This window comes from Pezoporus wallicus, unplaced genomic scaffold (genome assembly GCF_028554395.1).
Source record: "Pezoporus wallicus isolate ANWC-B61680 ecotype Strahan unplaced genomic scaffold, APGP_CSIRO_Pwel_v1 contig_6382, whole genome shotgun sequence".
NCBI lineage: Eukaryota > Metazoa > Chordata > Aves > Psittaciformes > Psittacidae > Pezoporus > Pezoporus wallicus.
This window is the reverse complement of record NW_026638015.1, coordinates 668,154-689,454: the sequence shown is the minus strand read 5'-3', so window position 1 is coordinate 689,454 and position 21,301 is coordinate 668,154. Positions and strand designations below refer to the sequence as shown.

The window sequence follows — 21,301 nt, the reverse complement described above, 5'->3', positions numbered from 1 at the left end:
AAGACTGGCAGTAGTTTCTAGGATTCAGCTCAGAGTAGGTTACATACGATCCAAAGAAGCTCTAAGTGCTTCATTTGAAGAAAGAGATGAATTCCTTGGGTAAAGATTCAGCCTTTGAATTTCAATTACCACCTCTGAGCTTCAGGCACCTACGACAGCAACAGCCAGTTCCACAGGCAGTCCAGATTTCAGCTATGAGCCGAAGGAAGACACTTTACCAGCAGAACGGTTTTACGCTGGAATTAAAGAGATGTAGCAGAGCTGTACCTAAGACTAGATTAAATGCCAGGGTCTGTAGTTTTCCTTCCTACCTTTCCCACTGGATGGACAACAAACAGAAACCGCCCACCCTCACTTGCCCCAGGGTTTGGCATTTTGTCCAAAGCGTGGTTCTGTTTCTGGGCTGGCCTCTGTATGCAGTGCAGCTGCTGCAGGCGCTCCATGCCAAGCACTCACCACCTGGCCCTGGAGCTCTTGGCAGGAAAGGAGAGACTGCGGCAGGCACCAGGAGCACAGGCTCTTCACATGGTGATGCTGCACATTCACTTCCCACTTTTACTTCCCTTTCTGGTGCACTTCCCTTCCCCTCTTGGCGGCTGAAGCCTACTCTTAGGTTTTCTTCCCCTATTGGAGTACCATGGGAACTTCTCCCTCCACCATAACTAGCACCTCCTAGCATGGGAACACTAAATCAGCAGAAGCAGCTTGCTGTTCTCAGCATCTTCCTCACCTTTCTGTCCTCTGAAAATATAATCTAGGTCTTCTGCACAGCAAGACAGTCATGAAGAAAAAGCTACTGCCCGTGAGAACACGCACAAGAGGTAATAGAAAGTGCATTGAAGAGGCCCAGACCTGTTTTTTAAAGTCAGCAAATTTTGCACACAGAGGAAAGGTTTCTATGATGATTTAAACACTTTGACTGTGAATGATTTTCTGTAATTGTTCCGATACATTTCATGATTAAAATCAAATTTGCACCTAACTACTCCTCATCTTCTCTAAGAGCTCACAGGGCACTAGCGTGCTCAGTGCTGGAAAACAGGCAGTACTAACTGCAGTGCACCCCATCCCAAAGTCACTCCCTGAAATACAGTCACCCTTACAGCAGAGAATTCAAACTACTTTTGACTACAGCTAGAACTTATAACACAACCCACCCAACCTGGAATGGTCTGTTGCAGACACAGTGCTATGATACTTCCACAGCTGTTCTAGGTCTCTGTTTGCTCCTGCAGAAGGATCCAACTCCTGCCCCTGTATAAAGCAGTCCAGCAGGATGCTCAAAGCAGCCACTCTGTATTGAGGAACTTTAGTACAAAACTTTATTAATATCAATACTGCGAAACTATAAAAGTGAACACAGAGAATGTGAGCAGGCCTGGAGCCCGTCCCAACCCCTGGGACAGCAGCAGGGCCCCAGGCAGCCTTGTAAACAAACTAGAAAAAGCAAAACCTTTCAGTTTAACAGCAGTCTTGAGATTTGGCTCTGAGCAGGGATGTTTCAAAGATGTTCCTCACATCTGCTTTACATCACCTTTTAGCCAATGCTCTGAAGCACAGAGGCATGGCTGCAAAAAACTCCCATTAAAGGCAAGAAAAAGCCTAGAGCTCTGACAACAGGAACTACAGCATCATACTGCCCTTGCATCCCATGAAGTGGATAGAGAGCTCTGGCAGCATCATGTTCTTAATGGTCTAGTTTAACAGCTGCAAGCACAGAATAGGCTAAGCCTGAGGTCTTGATAGACATTCTCCAAGCCTGCATACAACAGAGTCTGATGTTCCCTGAGGTACCCACTGCCTCACCCCTGTGAACATTCCACCTTTTCAGGATGTTCATCTTGTTAGCAAAGGGTTTCTCAGCACAGTTTGACTAGAACAGGCTGGGGACCCTGTCAGGAGCTGCTCCACAGCAGACTGCAAGAGGTGGTAACCTCTGACAAGTGATGACAAGCAGATGTGGCAGGCTGGAAGCAGTCACTTCATCAGGATGTCAGAACACCTCTGAAGTTTTCCTAATGCCTCAGAAAGTGGGTAGTAACTCCCCATGGAGGAGGACTGAGTACTGACACAACTGTCTAGAAAAGGAAGCAATGAGAATGAGGGAAGCAAGATCAGATCCAGGGAGGAAGGACAAAGTAGAAGTCTAATGCCCTGCACAGCTTATAGTGCCCGATGCCAACACTGAACTTGTACCCTGTGATCCAGAAAGGACCAAAATACTGAATCAGTTCCCCACATCCTTCCCTTTTGACTTCCTTCCCTGGGATTTTGTGATTTAGAACCGTTGCTTTTTGTTCCCATCTCCTCCAGCTCCCAATACAAGGTTAGCTTTGAGTTTCTTTGTCCCAGGTTTTGCCTGCCTCTGCCCTCCACATCTGGACAAACTCCAGCTTCCAATCCCCTGTTCTGTCATGGCTTTCAAAAGATGTTCTTGCTTCTTGGCCACCATCTCCTCCCGGCTCCAGATCAGAATATTAAAGCCTGAGAGGAAAAATTAAACACTGTGCATCAGAAACTCTGCACTGCATAGAATACCTTAAGCTATTTAAGTGCCATTTTTAATGCCAGAATCCAAAATGCTTTGTCTGTTCTAGTGCCCCGGGTTCTCTTTTACTTACCCATGCCAGAAGCCAGCGTGTCTCCCATAGGGTTAAATTTATTGAGCTGAAAATGGAAACACAGAGTCTGTAAGAGCATCACTGCTTATATAACACGGTCATAAGAGCACCACAGCTTATAGAACAGCAATAAACCATCTGGAAAACCCAGTGCTCGCTAAAGAGTATCACAAAAACCCCACAGATGACCATGGACCAGCCCTGCTCGAGTCAGCAGCTTTAGCTGGCAGCCCCATGAGAGCATGAGTCTGTTACAAGTAAATAGGATGCTCCTGTTGTTCTAGACCCTAAGCCGTGTCCCTCTGCTGTGGCTCAATACACAGCAACCCTTTTACCTGCAGTGCTCAACTCACCGAGATGATGCCAGAAGCGTTTGGGTCATAGAGCTGACAAACCATCTCGCCAGTGTTTCCATCAAATACATCAACAGTTCGTAGCTCATTCACTGTGTATCCCGGGAACTTGGGGTCTGGGTAGCGACCTGCCACAATGAGGTCGTAGCGAGGATGCCACGTTGCCTGGTCACAGAGCAGAGCAATGGGGGGTTAGGAGAAGGGGACAGAGATTGTACTGAAACACACCAGACAACTGGTAGACGGAACAACGGTTTCTACACCCCACCCACAGCTTGAGGAATGTGAGTATCCTCACAACAGCACTCCGCTGGGAGTTGCAGAAGTGTGACCATCCACCCACCAGTGCAGTATCCCGACCAGAAACCAGACCATTCCTGATTTATAGCCATCCCTTAATACAAGTGTGATACTCTTCTCAGGCTGCAGTGGCTTAACTCACCTTAATAGGTGTGAGGTGCTGAAACTGCCGATGTGGATGTGGGATCAGATGCTGCGGCTTGGTCCAGTCTGAAGACGAGTAAACCCTGATTTCACTGTGCTGGTCTGTGCTTAGGAGCTTGGCACCATCTGTTGGGCTGAAGTAAGCTAGGGGAAGGGAACAGGAAGGCAAACAAAAGATCACAGTGCTGTGACTGACGACAAACACAGACATGACATTTCTCTCGTTGGAGACCCATTGCTATTTCTTTAATAGGGATGTGAATATGGCCATGTGTCCCAACAGACTTTTCCTGTCTCAAACTCAAAGCTCTTATAATCAGTAAGCTGCAACTTACAACACAGGGTTACAGAGGAAGAACAATTATTCCCATTTTAGAATGGCAGAAAGAGACACTGCAAAGAAAGGAACTTGCTCGCTCAAATGGAAAGTTAGTGGGAAAACTGCAAACAGACACCTGCAGTTCAGACTTCACTGAACTGATAAAACTGCACCCAGGAAAACAAGAAGTCTGAGTCCCAAGCTCTGCTTTTGTCAAAGGAACTGTCCCAATAAATTGAGTTTTCTGATCTCAGCCATTGCTGATGCTACCATACTGTCACCCAGGACACATACCTCTCAAAGCACAGTGCCACAGGTCTGTATGGCAAGTCTGACCGTGCTGCAGCTGCCCTACCCACCTCCCTGCCTCCAACCACACATTCCCAATGCCCTCCTTGCTTCCAGCTACTGCACGACTGCAGGTCTGAGTGAAAGCTACACTGCCACAGCAATAAAAGCTGAGCTGAACGGACTCTGCACACATCCGTGCAATGAAATTCTTAACTCACCTGCATTGACAGGTTTCTCATGAGGAAGCAGATGAAGAACACTCATTTTGTTTTTGATGTTTCTGAGGTCCCAGATTTTGACTGTCTGATCCACAGACGCTGTGGCCAGCAACCACTCACATCGGGAGTTAAACTCCACATGAGTCACTTTCTTCTTGTGCAGTTTCAGCTTCCAAATCTGCAGCAGAGAAAACAAGAAAGTCACACAGAAAAAAAGTAACCAAGGTCTGGAGTAAGGAAATGGAACAATTCTACTAGTGCGGAGTAAAGAGGTCTCACATTCAGAGAGTAACAAAACTCATAAAATACACCTCGAGTTTATCCACTGGGAAAAAGAAAGGAAAAGAATGACTCTGGGAACTATTTAATTCTAGGAGAACTCTGATCCACTGATTTATTACAGCTCCAAGAAAGGAAAACGCAATCCCTGGTTCATGGAGGGAAGTATTAGTGCCACTGTGTAAAGCAAGGTCACATCTGGCAGTTCTTTACACAGTGTCAGTCATCCACCTCCAGAAAGATTAAACCAAACTGGAACAGGGACAGAAAATCATTACCAAGGTAATAATAAGAGGCAAGAGACTGCTTTGTGGGAGAAGACCAAAAGAGCTTGCTTTATCTCAGTAAGAAAGGTAAAAGGAGATATAATTGGCTTCCAGAAATACAGCAGCAAAGAAACATGAGGGTAGGAAAACTATTTTGGTTAACAAGAACAAATGGATATAAACTGGACATGATTAAACTTGTATCTGAAGCTGGAAGATTATTTCTAATCAAAAGGGTGAAGTCCACCTTCCCTACAATAAAACGGGTATCTCCCAAGTGCAGAAAAGACTGTCACATTCTTTGAGGAGAAAAAAGGAGAGGAAGCAACTAACCTTGAATTAGCACAGATCATTGGAGCACTCCTGACTCTGCCCACTAATGTACACAGCTGCCTCTGGCCACTGCTCAGTCGGTGGCAAACCCTTACAGATGTTACCTGCCGCCACAGGTAGGAGAAAGGGTAACACAGCCTTTGAAAGCCCCCAACGCGTCTCTATCCCAGTTCAGCCTCCAAACCTGCCTCTGCCTGCCCCCTCGTGTCTGACGGCAACAGCGCACTTTCTGTCCCAGCATTGGCTGAATTCCCGCTGCGTACCCGCTCCAAGGTCACAGAAGGGTATACGCATCAAAGCAGTATCCCCTAAACGACGCCCATCAGTGCACTGTTTCTGGAAGTGATGGCTGTTGGCAGTGTGCTCACATCATGATACCCCACAATTAGTCTGGCCAGTGGCAACTACTTTTAAGGAAGGTGCAGCACATAACACAGTCCCTGTTTGGGAACTGTTACCATTACACTCAACAGCGTGAAAATACCTAATGAATGGCAGAACTGAGGACTTCTCACCACCTAGACAATGAGTGAACTCATTTCCTGAGCTGCAAGACACTTGCTCCTCTTTCCAGGGTCCCTGTAGTGTAGGAAAGCACATGAGCCAGGAAGATTCCCGTAGAGGAGACGCTGCATGGAGCCATACAAACCTCTTCACCAGAAGTGCTGAGCAGGACCACGTTGCCCACGTTATCACCGGTCACCACCGCACGGCAGCTTGCAGAAACATCAACGCTGCAGTACCAGCAACTAGGGGGAAAGACACAGCATCAGTGCTGCCTCCCACCGGCAAGAGAAGGCAGCGGAGCTCTAGTTCACATCTCGTCCCTGACAAGGGAGACCGTAACTGCCATCTCCTGCCTGCTGGTGTGGGCCTGAATACTGTTGCTTTCTGTTGGTCACTGAATATGAAGTAACTGCCTAGTCGTTTGTGAAGTGTTCATCAGATGGAGTGTGACACATTTGGACAGTGGAACATAACATGGAGGCTGATGAGCCACTTGGTGCCTGCACATGGACACACCTTAGGAAAGATCAGAACACCCTTGTGACATTGGCAAACACAGAAACAGCTTTAAAATGCCATTCTCCACAAACACTGAAGCAGCAGTAAAGAAAAAACAAAAACTTTGGTCTAGCAAGTTGCACATCAAACTGTCTCCATGCTCCAGGACACAAAACTGAATACAGCCTTATCTGATAAAGACATATAGGTCTTAAGCCCAGCTCTGCTGGGAGGGGAAGGGCAGCAAGAATAAAGCTGGGGTCCTTCAGGAACTCACTGGGAAACGTTCACTTGCAAAGATAAATCATGCTAGAATACAAGGTCATGAAAATAGCAAAATGAACCTGGAGCCTCCAGAAGGGCAGCAGGGTAAACTCAATAACCTGAAACTCCAATTGTGCAGGAAGGTTTTGTGGCTTTTCTACACTACCTGAGCTGCTACGGACAAAACAGAACACTGATGGCAATGAAAAGGAAGTTTCCTGCTCTTCTCACCTCACACTTTATGAAGTGAAAAGCTGTCAGCATCTGCAAGCCAGGAGATGGCGTCACCAGAAAGCAATACCAGAAGATGCAGGCAGCACGCTCAGCCCCTGTAAAAGCAGACCTGCCCTGTGGCTGCCCTGCTTCTCACCCACCCGGCAGTGTGGAGCCCGTTTCCAAGTCCTCTCACGGGACCAAATCATACCAAAGAGTCTCCTACCACTGGCAAAGATGAAGATGCTACAGAGCACAAGCAGCAGCACAGCATTAACCCCGAGGAACAGAGAGTCAGCCTCATGGTGCTCCCTTCTCACCAAACATTATGGTGCTCATGGCCACAGTCCGGGGCACGGGAGATCACCTGCACCGCTCTGCCCTCAAGGTCCTGCAGGCTTAGGGTGCCATCCCCTGATGCCACATAAAGCTTCGCTGCCTCATAAGGACTGAACTTGATGTCTCCAAGAGAATCTCCTGGCCCCTTCTGGAATACACACAAAGCCAAGAGGCACCAAGGTTAGAGTGCAAGATAAAACCTTAATACAACACACCTCCTGGGACACGCTGCCGTTTCCCTGGGTATAATGCACAGATTTCTGATGGGGCATGGATATAAAAACTCTTTCTAATGCTTCCAACTTAAGCACATACAATCCAAACCTATAAATTCAATCCCACCACTTTGGGCTGCAAAGCTCATCATTGGCCTTGCTTTTTCTGCCATGGGGTAGGACTAATCTTCAGTGAACCCACCTGGCTCAGACCAGGCTTAGGAGATCATAAACAAAACCAGCACCATTGCATTCCGAAACCAGATAAAAACCTCATGACAGCTCTGCACTAAGCTTTTCTTGCAGAGACTTCATTCACCAGTTCCCTACAGGCTGCTTCCAGCGCTGTATCTGGTCTTTCTCAAGGTACCAGCAGGCAAGATGAGAGTGGTGCAGGGAGATATCCTACCGATAACCTTATGTTCTGTGATATGCTCTATCATTACTGTTATATTGTTTTGTTATGTTGTTTTCCTCAAATCTATCTACTGAGGAAACATAGAAACCATACACAAAGACAGAAAAGAAGGATGCTACCTGGGAGTCCCCAAATTCTTTGATACTCAAGAGCACTCCATCTGCTGCTCACAATAAAGTCTCACTGTAAATACTAGATTTAGTAAAGCAAATGAAGATACAAAAGAGGCTTGCCTGTCCTCACAGCAGCAGCAGGCCATGCCCTTCCAAATGCAGGCATCACTGCTGTGACAGGCATCCTGCTGGGATACAAGATCCTTGTGTCCCAGGACCCAGTCTATCCCTCCCTGCTCACCTGGCCAGTCATCCCAGGACTAGTTCTTCAGCCCTATTACCAGGCTCCATCTGGAAAAGCTAATTCGGAAACCAACTATGGAAGTTGCCACCCAGAGAGAATCAGGTGGGGAAGAGTAGAGGAGGCTAACCCGAATTGCCTCACTTACCTTTAAGCACTGAACTGAAGTTAACTAACTGAAGAGCTCAGGCTTCCTTATGAGTCCACAGAAAGAGCAACAGTCTGAGAGGGTGATTCTAAGCACAGGCAGACAGAGTTGGCTCTAGCGACTCGTCTCCTCTTTCCATTCATTACTGAAGGAGCCCAGACTCTTAATTTTGGTATATAAGAGAAGCACCAAAAGTGAGGTGGGATGAATTGGAATGATCCTGATGACACGCACTGCTTGAAGTCAATGGCATTTGTGGAGAAGCACTGAGGTGACTATAAATTGTCCTGTAAAAGCCATTTGACAACAAGCAGCAGTGCTAACAGGTGAGGAGGTTAGAAGGTCTCCAGGGCTATGGGAGGTTTAAGAACAGACAGCTGAAGAAATCCATTGGCACCCCCTCACTTTCCCATGTACAACAGGAAGTAAACAGCACCAGAGTCCCTCCCCTTCATGAAGTAAGGCTCTCTCCTGCCCACCACCCCATTTCAGGGAAAAATTAAAAGGGAGAGTGAGCCTCCTTGGAAGAGAGAGGATCCCTGGAATTCAGAGGATAAAGGACAGGTATGTGTAGAAGAGGAAGCCCACATATTAGAGACAAACATCTCTCTCTTTCTCTCTGTCTCTGTAGCGCTCCTGCCAGCAGGACACAGAGGCCCAAAGCATTCTGAATTTCTTACTCCCAGTCCTCGGTGCTGGTGAAGACCCGGACAGTATTGCCATTAAAATCCTGCAGGGCGGTAGTGCCGGCAACTGACGAAGTGTACAGCTGACTAGGGTTAAAAGGGTTAAACTTCATTCCTGTGATGGACCCTCCAGCTCCCATCTACAAGGAAGGGGATGAACAAAAGAAAAATCCACTGAGTGATGGGCAAGCAGAACAGTGTGTTCTGTAAGTCTGCATTCACTGCTATGTCCTTAACAGCAACAGTGAAACACACCACAGCCCTTCAAGGAGGCAGACACAACTATGCCTTCCCACATGATGGCTGTCAAAGACAGCTGCCCTCTTGGAGGACAAAACTGCAACTCCTTCAGTCCCCAGGCTACGTATTCCCTGGCTGGCACCACACTATTTACAAAAAGAGAAAGATGGCTCTGGAATTTCTGGAGGACAGACCTCCTCCCAGTGTATAGCCTTTAGAAAGGGGATAAAAGTTAGAGAGTCTTTGAGCCTCTGTCAGAATGGGAGGCTGAATACAGCAACAAGGAGGCATGCCAGCTACATAAACCATTCATTCTACCTTCATTTCTCACTTTACATAAAGGGGATTGGTTTCTCCCCACTCAAAGATGTTTCCTCATCTGACACAGAACAAAAGGTGAGCAGAGAAAGATCAAGACTAAACGAGACAGACCCTCTCTGCCTACTTGCTTCTGGCATCCTTTTTAAGGTAATTGTTTTGCCAGTTGCTGTATTAGTTTTCCACTGCACACACACCAAGTACTGCTTCATTATCAACTTAATCAACATGCTCCAGTTCTTCCCAGTGCTACAACAGTCTGGGACTTAGGAACAGACATGCTGTTGCCCCTCAGTCCTGCCCCATAGCTGGCTACTCAGCAACCCAAGACCCTCATGTGCTTCCCACAACAGACCTCAGTTTTGATATGCAGTATTTGGGGGTACTCCAATTTTCCCTCCCTCCCACCCATTCCATGCACTCAGTGGCTTACCCCTTTTATGAAGCAGGTTTTAGTAAGTACTTCATAGTCCCAAAGGATGATGTCTCCACCTTTGGAACCAACAGCTACAGTACTAGGGTGTGTTGGATGCCATTCCAGGCATGTCACTCTCCTGTCAAAGGGACTTGCTGTTCGAAAGAGGCAGTATGAGGCAAGAGAGCGCAGAAAGGGCAGCTGCAGACACTGGGAAAAGAGAAAGAGAATTATTACTTTTGCAAGGATCCCCAAGAGTCTCTGAAGAAGGAGAGCTAACAGTTTCTGCCATCAGTGTTAGAAAACTCCAAGCCTCTGTGGAACAAAGAGAACATGCTGTCCCCAGAGAAACAGCCTGTGACCACGCAAGTCCGCATCAGCCACAGCACTCAGAGAACAAGACAGAACTGAGAGTTATCACACTTCAAATGAAGCCTTGTGGGCTGAGCTAAAAAAGCAGGATAAAGGGAGAAAACCATGCCTCCATACCAGTAAAAGTCACTTAATGACTGTCTTCAATGAACATCCCAGAATGTTATATGTCATCCAGAGATACAATATTATGGTCCTCCACCCAAAGTGCCTGCAGCTCAACTGTACAGCATAACAGAACACTTGAAATAAGGAATGAGAAACCATGACACCACTGTATTGTTATTCAGCTGCAGAAGAGGTTCTGCTTGGATGAGTTTGGTGTTTTCTTTATCATTTGAATGCTTAAAAAAGGTAAATCATCTGGACAATAAAGCTAGCCCAGGTGCTTCCCAGCTATGGATGTTACAGAAAAAGTTGATTTTCAAATGGAAGAAGGGGTATGGCTCTGAGAAACAGTAAAACAATATGGACTTGATGGAATGTCTGTGAAGATCAAAAATCATACTAAACCCGATGAGCAAACTAGAGTGAATACAAAACTAGTATGATGAAACAGTTGGATGAGTGTGCAAAAGTAGCACTGTGTAATAACTCAGATGGCAGAGCCGGTAAATTTAAACATGTGTCATAATTTAATCCCAGCTGGTAACTAAGCTCACTCACTGCCCCCTTCAGCAGGATGGGGAGGAGAACTGGGAAACAGGTAAAACCCATGGGGTGAGTTAAGAACAGTTCAATAATTAAAATCAGGTGTAATATAATAACAAAAAGGAAAATAACAAAAAGAGAGATTAAAAAACAAGCAGCAATGCACAACACAACTGCTCACCACCCGCTGACCAATATCCAGCCTGCCCCTAAGCAGCGATCAGTCCCTTCCAGCCAACACCCCAGGTTTATATCCTGAGCATGATGTTCTATGGTATGGAATATTTGCTAATTTAAATCAGGCATCCTGGCTGTGCTCCCTCCTAGTTTCTTGTGCCTCTCTTCACTGGCACAGCATGAGAGACTGAAAAGTCCTTGACTTAGGGTAAGCACTACTTAGCACCAACTAAACCTTCGGTGTGTTATCAGCATTATTCTCAGACTAAAGCCAAAACACAGCACTGCACCAGCTACTAGGAAGAAAACTAACTCCATCCCAGATGAAACCAGGACAATATGATTCAAGAAAACACAGATTTAACAGAGGATAAAATGTAGAGTGACAGGGCTGGGTCAATCAAAAGGGAAAGCCATCTCAGCTCTTGCATTATACAGGATTAAGAAACATAAGGGTGTTCCAGATTTGGAGCCACAAACTGTATGTGAAGAACTTTAAAGTTTCTCTGCTTCTGCTGATGTTTTTATCTAAGGAACTGAAATGTTGTACTGGGATTGTGCGGCAAAGTTTTGGTAGCAAAGGGAGCTACAGGGGTGGCTTCTGTAAGATGCTGCTAGAAGCTTCCCCCATGTCTGACAGATGCCAGCCAGCTCTGAGATGGCTTCAGGCACTGGAGCAGAACGTTCCCTGGAGCCTGTGGTGAGGCAGGCTGTGCCCCTGCAGCCCAGGAGCAGATTCCACCTGCAGCCCATGGAGGACCCCACACTGGAGCAGGGGGATGCCCAACAGAAGCTGTGAGCCCATGGGAAGCCCATGCTGGAGCAGGCTCTTGGCAGGACCCTTGGCTCCATGCAGAGAGGAGACCACGCTGGAGCAGTTCATGAAGAACCGCAGCCCATGGGGAGGACTCATGTTCATGAAAGACTGTCTCCTGTGTGAGGGACCCCAAAATGAAGAAGGGAAACAGTGTGAGGAGTCCTCTCCCTGAAGAGGAAGGAGCAGCAGAGACAATGTGTGATGAACTCACCACAGTCCCCATTCCCTGTCCCCCTGTGCCACTGCAGGGCAGGAGGCAGAGAATTCAAGAGTAAAGTTAAGCCTCGAAAGAAAGGAGAGGTTGGGGGAAGGTGTTTTTAAGATTTAGTTCTATTTCCCATAGAATCATAGAATAGTTCGGGTTGGAAAGGACCTTAAGATCATCCAGTTCCAACCCCCCTGCCATGGGCAGGGACACCTCACACTAAACTATGTCACTCAAGGCTCTGTCCAATCTGGACTTGAACACCGCCAGGGATGGAGCATTCACAACTTCCCTGGGCAACCCATCTCAGTGCCTCAGCACCCTTACAGTAAAGAACTTCTTCCTTATATCCAATCTAAACTTCCCCTGTTTAAGTTTGAACCCGTTACCCCTTGTCCTGCCACTACAGTCCCTAATGAAGAGTCCCTCCCCAGCATCCTTACAGGCCCCCTTCAGATACTGGAAGGCTGCTATGAGGTCTCCACACAGCCTTCTCTTCTTCAGGCTGAACAGCCCCAACTCTCTCAGCCTGTCTCATAGAATCATAGGATAGTTAGGGTTGGAAAGGACCTTAAGAGCATCCAGTTCCAACCCCCCCACCATGGGCAGGGACACCTCCCACTAAACTATGCCACCCAAGGCTCTGTCCAACCTGGCCTTGAACACCGCCAGGGATGGAGCATTCACAACTTCCCTGGGCAACCCATTCCAGTGCCCTACTCATAAACCTACTCTGATTTGACTGGTAATAAATTAAGCTGATTTCCTCAAGTTGAGCCTGTTTTGCCCATGATGGTAACTGCCGAGTGATCTCCCCCAGTCCTTATCTCAACCCACACAAGCCTTTCATTATATTTTCTCTCCCCTGTCCAGAAGTGGCCACCTAGCCTCCAGCCAAAATCAACCCACCACACATGTCCAAGAGGTCATGAAGGAGAAGTTCCTCACCTGTCTGAGCTGTGCCCGAATGGAGCCTCCCAGCATGTTCTGGTACACATAATGAACAATGCTGCACTGCCGCTCCAGCTGATGGAAAAGGACTCTGCTGTTTCTCATCAAGGATCCGCCTCTACTCCAACCTGCCAGAAAGGAAAAGAGTAAAACTTACTGAGATCAGCCTGTGATGCTCACTCACTAAACAACATGGGAAGACATCTGCATTTGCTGCTACATCCATCAAAAGTTCCAGCCACAGAAGTCTCTAAATGATTCTTTCACGTACAAGATGCAGCAGCCTCTGCAAGTATAGAGTCCCACAGCCTGCCAGAGATTTGTGTGTGCTTCCTCTTGTTAAACCTTCCTTCAAAACACAGTGACGTTATCCAAAGCCCTAACAACCTGGAAATGTGCCATGGGAGGTGGTTAAGTCCCTGGGTAGAGCAAAGGGAAGGTCAGACGTGTGACCAGCAGAAAACCTGAAAATTCCCCAAGCACAGCAACATGACTTCCCACACTGTTCCTGAAACCTCCTTGACAATCAGAATGTTCGATCTGCATGTGCTGTAGCCTGTCAGTGCGGAGTTTTGGGTTTGATAACAGACCTGCTGACTCCTCGCTGCCTGAAAACCTTTCTGTTTGGAGTGATTTTTGCTGAGAGTACATCATGCTTCTGCATTTTGTTCATGTTCCAAGTTTTTTTATCTTCAGGGACTTTTACATAAACCCCCGATCTGTTCAGTCTCGTGTCTGTGATCTAATCACCCCCACGGCAATGGTCCATAACACCCCAGGGGATCTGGCTGATAAATGCATTGCTTAAGAAATAAAACTGTTATTTTCATTGATGGATATTTATTTAAAACAAATCCATAGGGACCATTATATATTAGAACCTAAACGAAATCTTTAATGCAACACTGGAGCCTAGAAATGAACAGGTATGAAGCTAAACTTCTCTGTTCACATGCCAACATAGTGCCAACATTTGCCACACTTGTTAAAACAGATATAGAAGTATTTATATTCTAATTCCTTTTTTTCTTTCCCCACAGAAGAATTAGCATCCACAGAAATTAATGTATTTTTTCCAAATTCCTTTATACTTTGAAGGATAATTTATGGAGAAACAAATTTTAGGCCTTTTTAGAATCTGCTGGAAGAAACCCCTTAAAAAGGTGTTTCAGCTGCAGGAAACCTGGCCAAGGAGGAAAAAAGTTGGTTTTGCAAAACACATAAAAATCCAACCTGGAACATGGAATAGGAAAAGCTCAAATAGAAAGGTCCTTATCTTTTAAAGAAGGTTTAAGGAAAGATATGATTGCCCTCAATTTTCCAAAGTACTACCTACATCCAGTTCCCTCTGACTCTTACAGAACTGCAGATGCTTACCAGAACTGAAGACCAGGCCACAAAGTTCCAATGAAAGTCATGCAGCTAAATTAACTACAGAAGACGCTTCAACTATTCACAATTATTCACAGAACTCCTTGCAAACAATATTTAGCCTCCACATCCATTCCTCACACTGCTGACTGCTCCAAATCTGGAGTTACGTACCAGACAATGAACACAGTAAAAATCATAGAACTCTTCTATCTCTGACTGTAATTTCTGGATCCTTTAGGCCAAAATTTTATAGAGAGCGTGTGGGATTTCCACACAAGGCAGAACCTCCAATGATCTCCTAAACAAACACTGGAACTAAAGGTTCTATCTGATAAAAACAAGGAGGCTCAGGGGGACCTGACAGCTCTCCACAACCACCTGAAAGGATGTTGTAGTGAGGTGGGAGTTGGTCTCTTCTCCCAAATAACAAATGAGAGGACAAGAGGAAACAGCCCCAAGTTATGGCAGGGGAGATTTAGGTTGGATATCAGGAAAAAATTCTGCACTGAAACAGTGGTCAAGTTCTGGAACAGGCTGCCTAGGGCAGTGGTTGAGTCACCATCCGTGGAGGAATTAAAAGACATGCAGATGTGCAATTAGGGACATGGTTTAGCGGTGGACTTGGCCAGGTTAACGGACTCCATGCTAGGTTAACTGGACTCAATGAGCTTACGGGTTCTTTTCCAACCTAAACGATTCTATGATTCTACAAAAATAGCCCTTATTGAGCTGAAGCCTACATAATGTCTTCATAATGCAAAGCATTAACCTTTCCAGTACCTTAGAACTTAATCACCTCTCCTCCTAAAGGAATAAAACGCACATGAGAAGTGATTAGTGGAAACTGTGTCCAGCCTAATCTGAACACAGAGGTAGGAAATATTCCTACTTACTGCAGCAGAAGTTAGAATATGCAAAGAAACACCAGTTTAGGCTGCATGATGTAAGATACCAACCTTATGACTATGGAACTGCATGAACTGAATGGGAGAAAAAGCAATGTATTACCAAGATTGGTCTGCCCTACGAAAAAGCAAACATCTGGTAATTCAGGAATTACATAAAGTCTAACCCCCCTCAAATGAGCTGTGACAGCATCTTCAGGCTTCTACCAAAGGGAGGAGAGTCTCAAAAATGAAACATGCATCCATGAACACACATACATACCCACTAGGCAGGTAACTGGAGGATGTACTACCTCAGTATATGTCTATGTATCACTCTGATATATAACCTCACCTGAACACTCATGCCTGAACATGCTTCTTGGCATTCTCCCTCTTCAACTAGTCAATGCCTGTCATTTAGGGTAAATCTAATTGGGAGAAACAGTAAGGATCTGAGGAAACGTTACCAATTTTCTCTGGGGGTTTGGATGTTTTTCTCACAAACAACTTCTTTGCTTGTGGCTCATTCCCTAGCTCCTTGTAGTCCTGTTTCCTCTTCCCAGCTGATTTTGCCTCTTCCGGCCAATGCTCATGTGCCTTCTCCTGCTTCTTGTCCTTTGCTTGGTTCACTGGAGCCATTCTGTCTGACCACTAAAGGCAAACAAAGCATGGAAGGTAAGACTGTGACACACTTAAATAGAGAACAGAGAGGAAAACTGGAATGAAACTACCCCAGTGGTCTGAAAGTAGTGATTATACCTGCATCCTCTTTCATCAGCACGACACTAGCTTTTTGTTGTGCTCTGCTGGAGAGGGAACAGGTTCAATAAACTCTTCTTTGTTCACATATGAAAATGAACGCATCCTAGAGCATCAGAATATGTTTTGACAGATGTGCTTCCACCGAAGTTTTAAGCTTGAAACCCACAGATCTGCATAAAGTACATTTGTGAAACCACATAATACCCTAACTGTTTCTGTAGTAGCTCACACTGAGCTCTTCAGATTCAGCTAAGGAAAAGGTCAGAGCTTTTACGACGATGGCCAGGGCTCACTTGTCTTGCACCAAACACCCTCAGAACGTACCTCCTATTTATCAACACCACTTCCTCACAGCCACCAAGCCACCACCTTGGACCGCGCTCCTACCCCGGCTGCCAACCACCCCTGAACCGCTCTTCTGACTCGTGTGTCCTGTTGTGACAACCAAAAACCCAGCACGCCCCTGAGGAGAGGTGCGGGGGCTCCCACAGCCCTCCCGGAGCTGGGACCCCCAGAGGATCCTCCGCCAGGAGCGCCGGGCAGCCAAACTTCGCGACGATAGCTGAATGGCTGCCGCGGCTGTCCGCCCGCCGTGAATACAGCTCCAGCTTCCCTCACAGCGCCCGCCTCGCTCCCCGGCCTCCCCGAGCCGCCCCTCAGGCCCCGGCTCCCCCGCGGCCTGCGCGGGAACGGCCACCCCGCTCTCACCTGCGCTGCGGCGGCCTCCGCTCCCCCGGCCAGGCCGAGCACGGCAGGCGGCAGCCGGCCCCTCCCCCGCCGTTTCATAACCGGGGCGGGAAGGGAGGGCAGCGGCCCCGCGGGAAGGGCTCCCCCGGCCCTGGGCAGCGGCGCCGAGCCTACGGGCCCCGCTCTCCGGCCATGGCGGCCCCGCACGGCACCCGCCGACCCTCCGCGGCTGAGGGGCAGCGGTGCCTGCTCCAGCCCGGGCCTCCCCCCACAGCCCTTCCCTTGCCGGGCTGTCCGCCGCGCCTGGGGCCTGGCCCAGAACGCGCAGGCAGAGTCCGGGGGCTGTGCTTTGCAGCTGCTTGTTGGTGTGTACTGTATTAGCTTCCAGAGCGCCACACCGGCACAACAACCACAGTAATCGACATAACTGATACCCTATCCTGGGCTGCATCAAAAGCAGCGTGACCAGCAGGTCGAAGGAGGTGATCCTGCCCCTCTATTCTCCTCTCGTGAGACCTCACCTGGAGCATTGTGTGCAGTTCTGGTGTCCCCAACATATAAAGGACATGGAACTGTTGGAACAAGTCCAGAGGAGGCCACGAGGATGATCAGGGGACTGGAGCACCTCCTGTATGAACACAGGCTGAGGAAGTTGGGGCTGTTCAGCCTGGAGAAGAGAAGGCTGCGTGGAGACCTCATAGCAGCCTTCCAGTATCTGAAGGGGGCCTATAGGGATGCTGGGGAGGGACTCTTCATTAGGGACTGTAGTGACAGGACAAGCGGTAGCAGGTTAAAACTTAAACAGGAGAGATTTAGGTTAGATACAACGAAAAACTTCTTCCCTCTGAGGGTGCTGAGACGCTGGCACAGGGTGCCCAGAGAAGCTGTGCCTGCCCCATCCCTGGCAGTGTTCAAGGCCAGGTTGAATGGGTCTTGGAGCAAGCTGCTCTAGTGGAAGGTGTCCCTGCCCGTGGCAGGGGGGTTGGATGAGCTTTAAGGTCCTTTCCAACCCAAACCGTTCTGTGATCACAGGTGCATAAACCAAACAGCAACCAAAAAACAATCCTATTTCGAAACAAGTTCCACAAGAAGATGCAGCTGGTGTTGGAACTCAACACACAATAAAAGCGCACTTTACAGACAGATAAAAAAGTCACAGCAAGATCAGCTCAGAGCCTAACAGATTTTATGTGATGAAGCAGACAAGAATGGGGAAGGAGGAGCCCCACCAATGCAGCTGGAGGTACTGGCACTTCACCTGTGAAGGAGGCTGCTGTCTGCTGGCCATGCTACCAGGGGAACTGTATCTGTGGAGCACTGGGTTCTGTGAGTCATGCACACAGCTGGCTATGAACACTGGTCCTAAAATGTCTGTACATAACCACTCCTTGAATTGTGGGGCTTTAGGGTTTGGGTGTTGGGGTTTTTGCGCTATAAATACAGTTCTCTATGGCTTTTCTGACACATTAGGAAATGCATAGAAAAGCTATTAAGAAAAACAAAGACTAAGACTATCCTTTTATCCTGAACTGCAACAAGGTTGTATTAGTTGCTGCCACCCTAATAATAAGCATCAGAATGACGTACATGAAAATGCTAACCACTGACAGGCAATGCAGTCATTTTTGAACATATATGCCAACCCGATTAGCAGATCTTAAAGTCTTGTCAAGCACTTGTGTAATGCACAACATTCTCCTTAGAACTGTACCCATTAGCAAAAGGAATAAGTGGAAGTAGTACTTCCCTCCCTCCTCCAGAGCCTCAAAGGCTTGATTTCAGAACAGTTTTCACCAAGAGAACCACCAACCATTGGAATAATTTCCCCGGGGAAGGGGTGGATTCCACACTATTGGACACCTGTAAGACTCAGCTGGACAAGGTGCTGGACCACCCAGTCTAGGTCATGCTCTGCCTAGGAAGGTTGGACCAGGTGATCCTTGGGTCCCTTCCTACCCAATATTCTGTGATTCTGTGATTTCCAGGAAAGAAAACTACTACAGAAAAAGATCGTTCTTATTTTGACAGTGATCAACAGTTTCATCTGCAGAACTCATCAGCATTGGAGACCGAACCTGTGGAATTCAAGAATCATCAACAAAATTGAACAAATCTGAGTATCTTTTTGGTTTCATACGCTTTAAAAGGTTACAATTTTCAAAATTTGTATCTGAAAAGAGTGAAGATTTAGATTAGACATTAGAAATAATGTCTTCTTCTCTGTGAAGGTGGTGAGAAACTGGCACAGGATATCCAGAGAAGCTGTGGCTGCCCCATCCCTGGCAGAGTTCAAGGCCAGGTTGAATGGGTCTTGGAGCAAGCTGTTCTAGTGGAAGGGGTCCCTGCCTGTGGCAGGGGGTTGGAACTGGATGAGCTTTAAGGTCCTTCCAACACAAACCATTCTATATTTCTATGAGAAAAGGGGCTCAGATACCAACCTTCTTAAAACTAGACTGAAAGACTTGTTAATTGATTTCAATGTTCTATGTATAAATCCCAGAGAAAACTCTGATACTGTTAACTGACAAGTTATCTCCATGAAAGATGTGCACTTTCCTGACCCTGCTCCATTTGGCTCGAGCAGAAGTGTCCCCATGAAAAGCGCACATACAGTAACCTACATGTTTCCCTTTCCAAGCTATCATGGTTAGCTTTTTCTAGAATGGAATGGAATAGAATAGAGTAGAACACTAGAATATTTCAGTTGGAAAGGACTTACAATGATCATCTGATCAATTTAGGCCTGATCAAAAGCTAAAGCATGGTATTAACTCATTGTCTAAATGCCTGTTAAAACACTGACAGGCTTGGGGTATTGACCACTTCTCTAGGAAGCCTGTTCCAGTGTATGGCCAAACTCTCAACATATTCAAGGACCTTCACATCCTTCTTAAATTGTGGGGCTCGGAAGTGCACAGTCCTCCAGGTGAAGCCACACCAGCACTAAATACAAAGCTCTAACTACAGTAATTTTATCAATTACTAACACCAAGTTTGCTTTCTCTCTAGAGAATCACCAGCTATTTCTGTAATGATTATTCACTAAGGACAAGAATAGCAGATAGCACCCAATTCACCCACAAAATGTGCCACCAGCTGGGGTGCCACAGCTCAGAGTCAGCACACTGAACAAGCTAGACTATAAAGAAATATTCCTGTGTGTATTTAGAGTCTCACACTCTTCAAACTACAATGTGCATCGAAGTCAGAGTATAATTACGTATGAGCAGAATATCAGGCTTATTTTTGTGATGCCTTTCGTCTGATGTACAGTTACAGTGAGGCTGTGCCTCAGTTACGGGATGTGGTTCTCTACTGCAGGACAAAGCTGTCTTGTCACTGGGTCTGGTAAAGCTATATTGTGACTGAGAAGATGAACTTCATGGTATTTGTTACACTATTAGTTATTCCACCTCCTCGTTGCCAGGATCTTTGTCCAAAGCATGAGTATTTTGGCTACTTTAGTCTGACTACCGATGTCAAGAGTACCAATACAGCAACTAGAGTTTACTGTGTGTATGAAAACAAGCCTATATTCCACTGAAAAGTAGGATAAATGACAGAATCCTAAAGAGATAAAAGAGTAAAAATTATGCTGACCTCCTCCTATCCCATGACCATTAACAAACATGAATTTGATAATGGAATTAACATCTCAGAATTTAATTGAATTAGCGAACATCTATGAAAAAGTTGGGTTTGGTTTTGCTTTATTAAAATACAAAGTTGAGGCTATATATATACTCTCAACTATGATTAACTCTCGAGGATAAGATAAGCATCTTACATCACTTTTGGAAGGATGCTTATGGTCACACCACAACCAGTGACCTCTTACGGGTGCCCACCTTCCAGGGACCCCACACTGGTAAAAGTAAAGAGAGGACTGGCCTGGAGTTAGGTTTAATGGTTTCTAATGTCCACTTTCCAACCCAGCAGTTCATCCTATCTGAATGCATCAGTACAGATATTTTTCTGGATCCTATGAAACCCGAGACAATTGTAAAGAGAGAAAACATTCCAGTACTGCTCCAGAGAAGGAGCAGCACAGATTTACGGCATGTTCTTTCCTCTCTCCTGCAAGGCTCTCAGTCTTTCCTTTCTCCACCAATGGAATAAACATCACTGCAAACACGCAGCTGGTCGTTAGAGTTGCGTCCCAAGTCACTTGGAAGCAGTCAAGAGGACACAGGCCAATGAGGCTTCCCAGCACTCCTCTTGAAAGCCCTGGCCCAGCATCATGGGGAATTGCACTGGCAGCTGGCGCTGGAAATGGAAACTCTGGTGGGAAAACTCCATGGCATTTAGGGAAAGCTGGGTTTAACAGAGACTCCGAGGGCTTAAAGATGAGGTCTGGGTTATTCAGATGGAAGTTTTCAGAGGAAAGGCAGAGTGGCCGAACAGAGTTAGCAGGGAACTAGGCATCTTAAGGCCCTTTCCAACCCTAACTATTCTGAGACTGGGATGAAAGAGGAAGATGCCAAACGGATCCGAGGTGAAGCTGCTCTAGCAGCCCCCGCAGTGACCAACGCTAGGCTCAGCAGCAACGCCGCATCTCCCGCTTGGGTGTGCGCGGGGCTTGGGGAGCCCTCTGGACCTCCTGCTCCAGTACACCCGGCGGGCTCCGGGCCCTAAGTGTGAGCACACCAACTAACACACTAAAAACTAAGTGAAGCCCT

The 21,301-nt window shown here is 46.8% G+C and overlaps 1 protein-coding gene across 2 annotated transcripts; it reads right to left on the bottom strand.

Annotated features, from left to right (window-relative positions):
• Nucleotides 1–1,299: 1,299 nt before the first annotated feature.
• DDB2 (damage specific DNA binding protein 2) lies at nt 1,300–16,795 on the bottom strand. 2 transcript variants are annotated; one of them, XM_057408847.1, is made up of 11 exons: nt 16,644–16,795; nt 15,641–15,824; nt 12,910–13,040; nt 9,758–9,949; nt 8,761–8,906; nt 5,774–5,873; nt 4,247–4,424; nt 3,417–3,562; nt 2,975–3,139; nt 2,622–2,667; nt 1,300–2,484 (listed from the first exon to the last, which is right to left on the bottom strand). In XM_057408847.1, exons 1-11 carry the CDS (start codon nt 16,719–16,721, stop codon nt 2,279–2,281), a joined length of 1,572 nt encoding a protein of 523 aa, XP_057264830.1. In that variant the 5' UTR covers nt 16,722–16,795; the 3' UTR covers nt 1,300–2,278. The 2 variants fall into 2 exon arrangements, with proteins under 2 accessions (XP_057264830.1, XP_057264829.1); XM_057408846.1 differs by lacking the exon at nt 8,761–8,906 and adding an exon at nt 6,927–7,093.
• Nucleotides 16,796–21,301: the final 4,506 nt, after the last annotated feature.

What these genes read in the sequence shown, in the direction of transcription:
- DDB2 (XM_057408846.1), bottom strand. Translation starts at nt 16,721, where the DNA reads ATGAAACGGCGGGGGAGGGGCCGGCTGCCGCCTGCCGTGCTCGGCCTG. An exon ending in CAAACCCCCAGAGAAAATTG is followed by an intron (nt 13,041 to 15,640) that starts GTAACGTTTCCT and finishes CCTTTCTGGCAG; the next exon opens with GTTGGAGTAGAGGCGGATCC. An exon ending in CACGCTGGCTTCTGGCATGG is followed by an intron (nt 2,485 to 2,621) that starts GTAAGTAAAAGA and finishes TTTTCCTCTCAG; the next exon opens with GCTTTAATATTCTGATCTGG.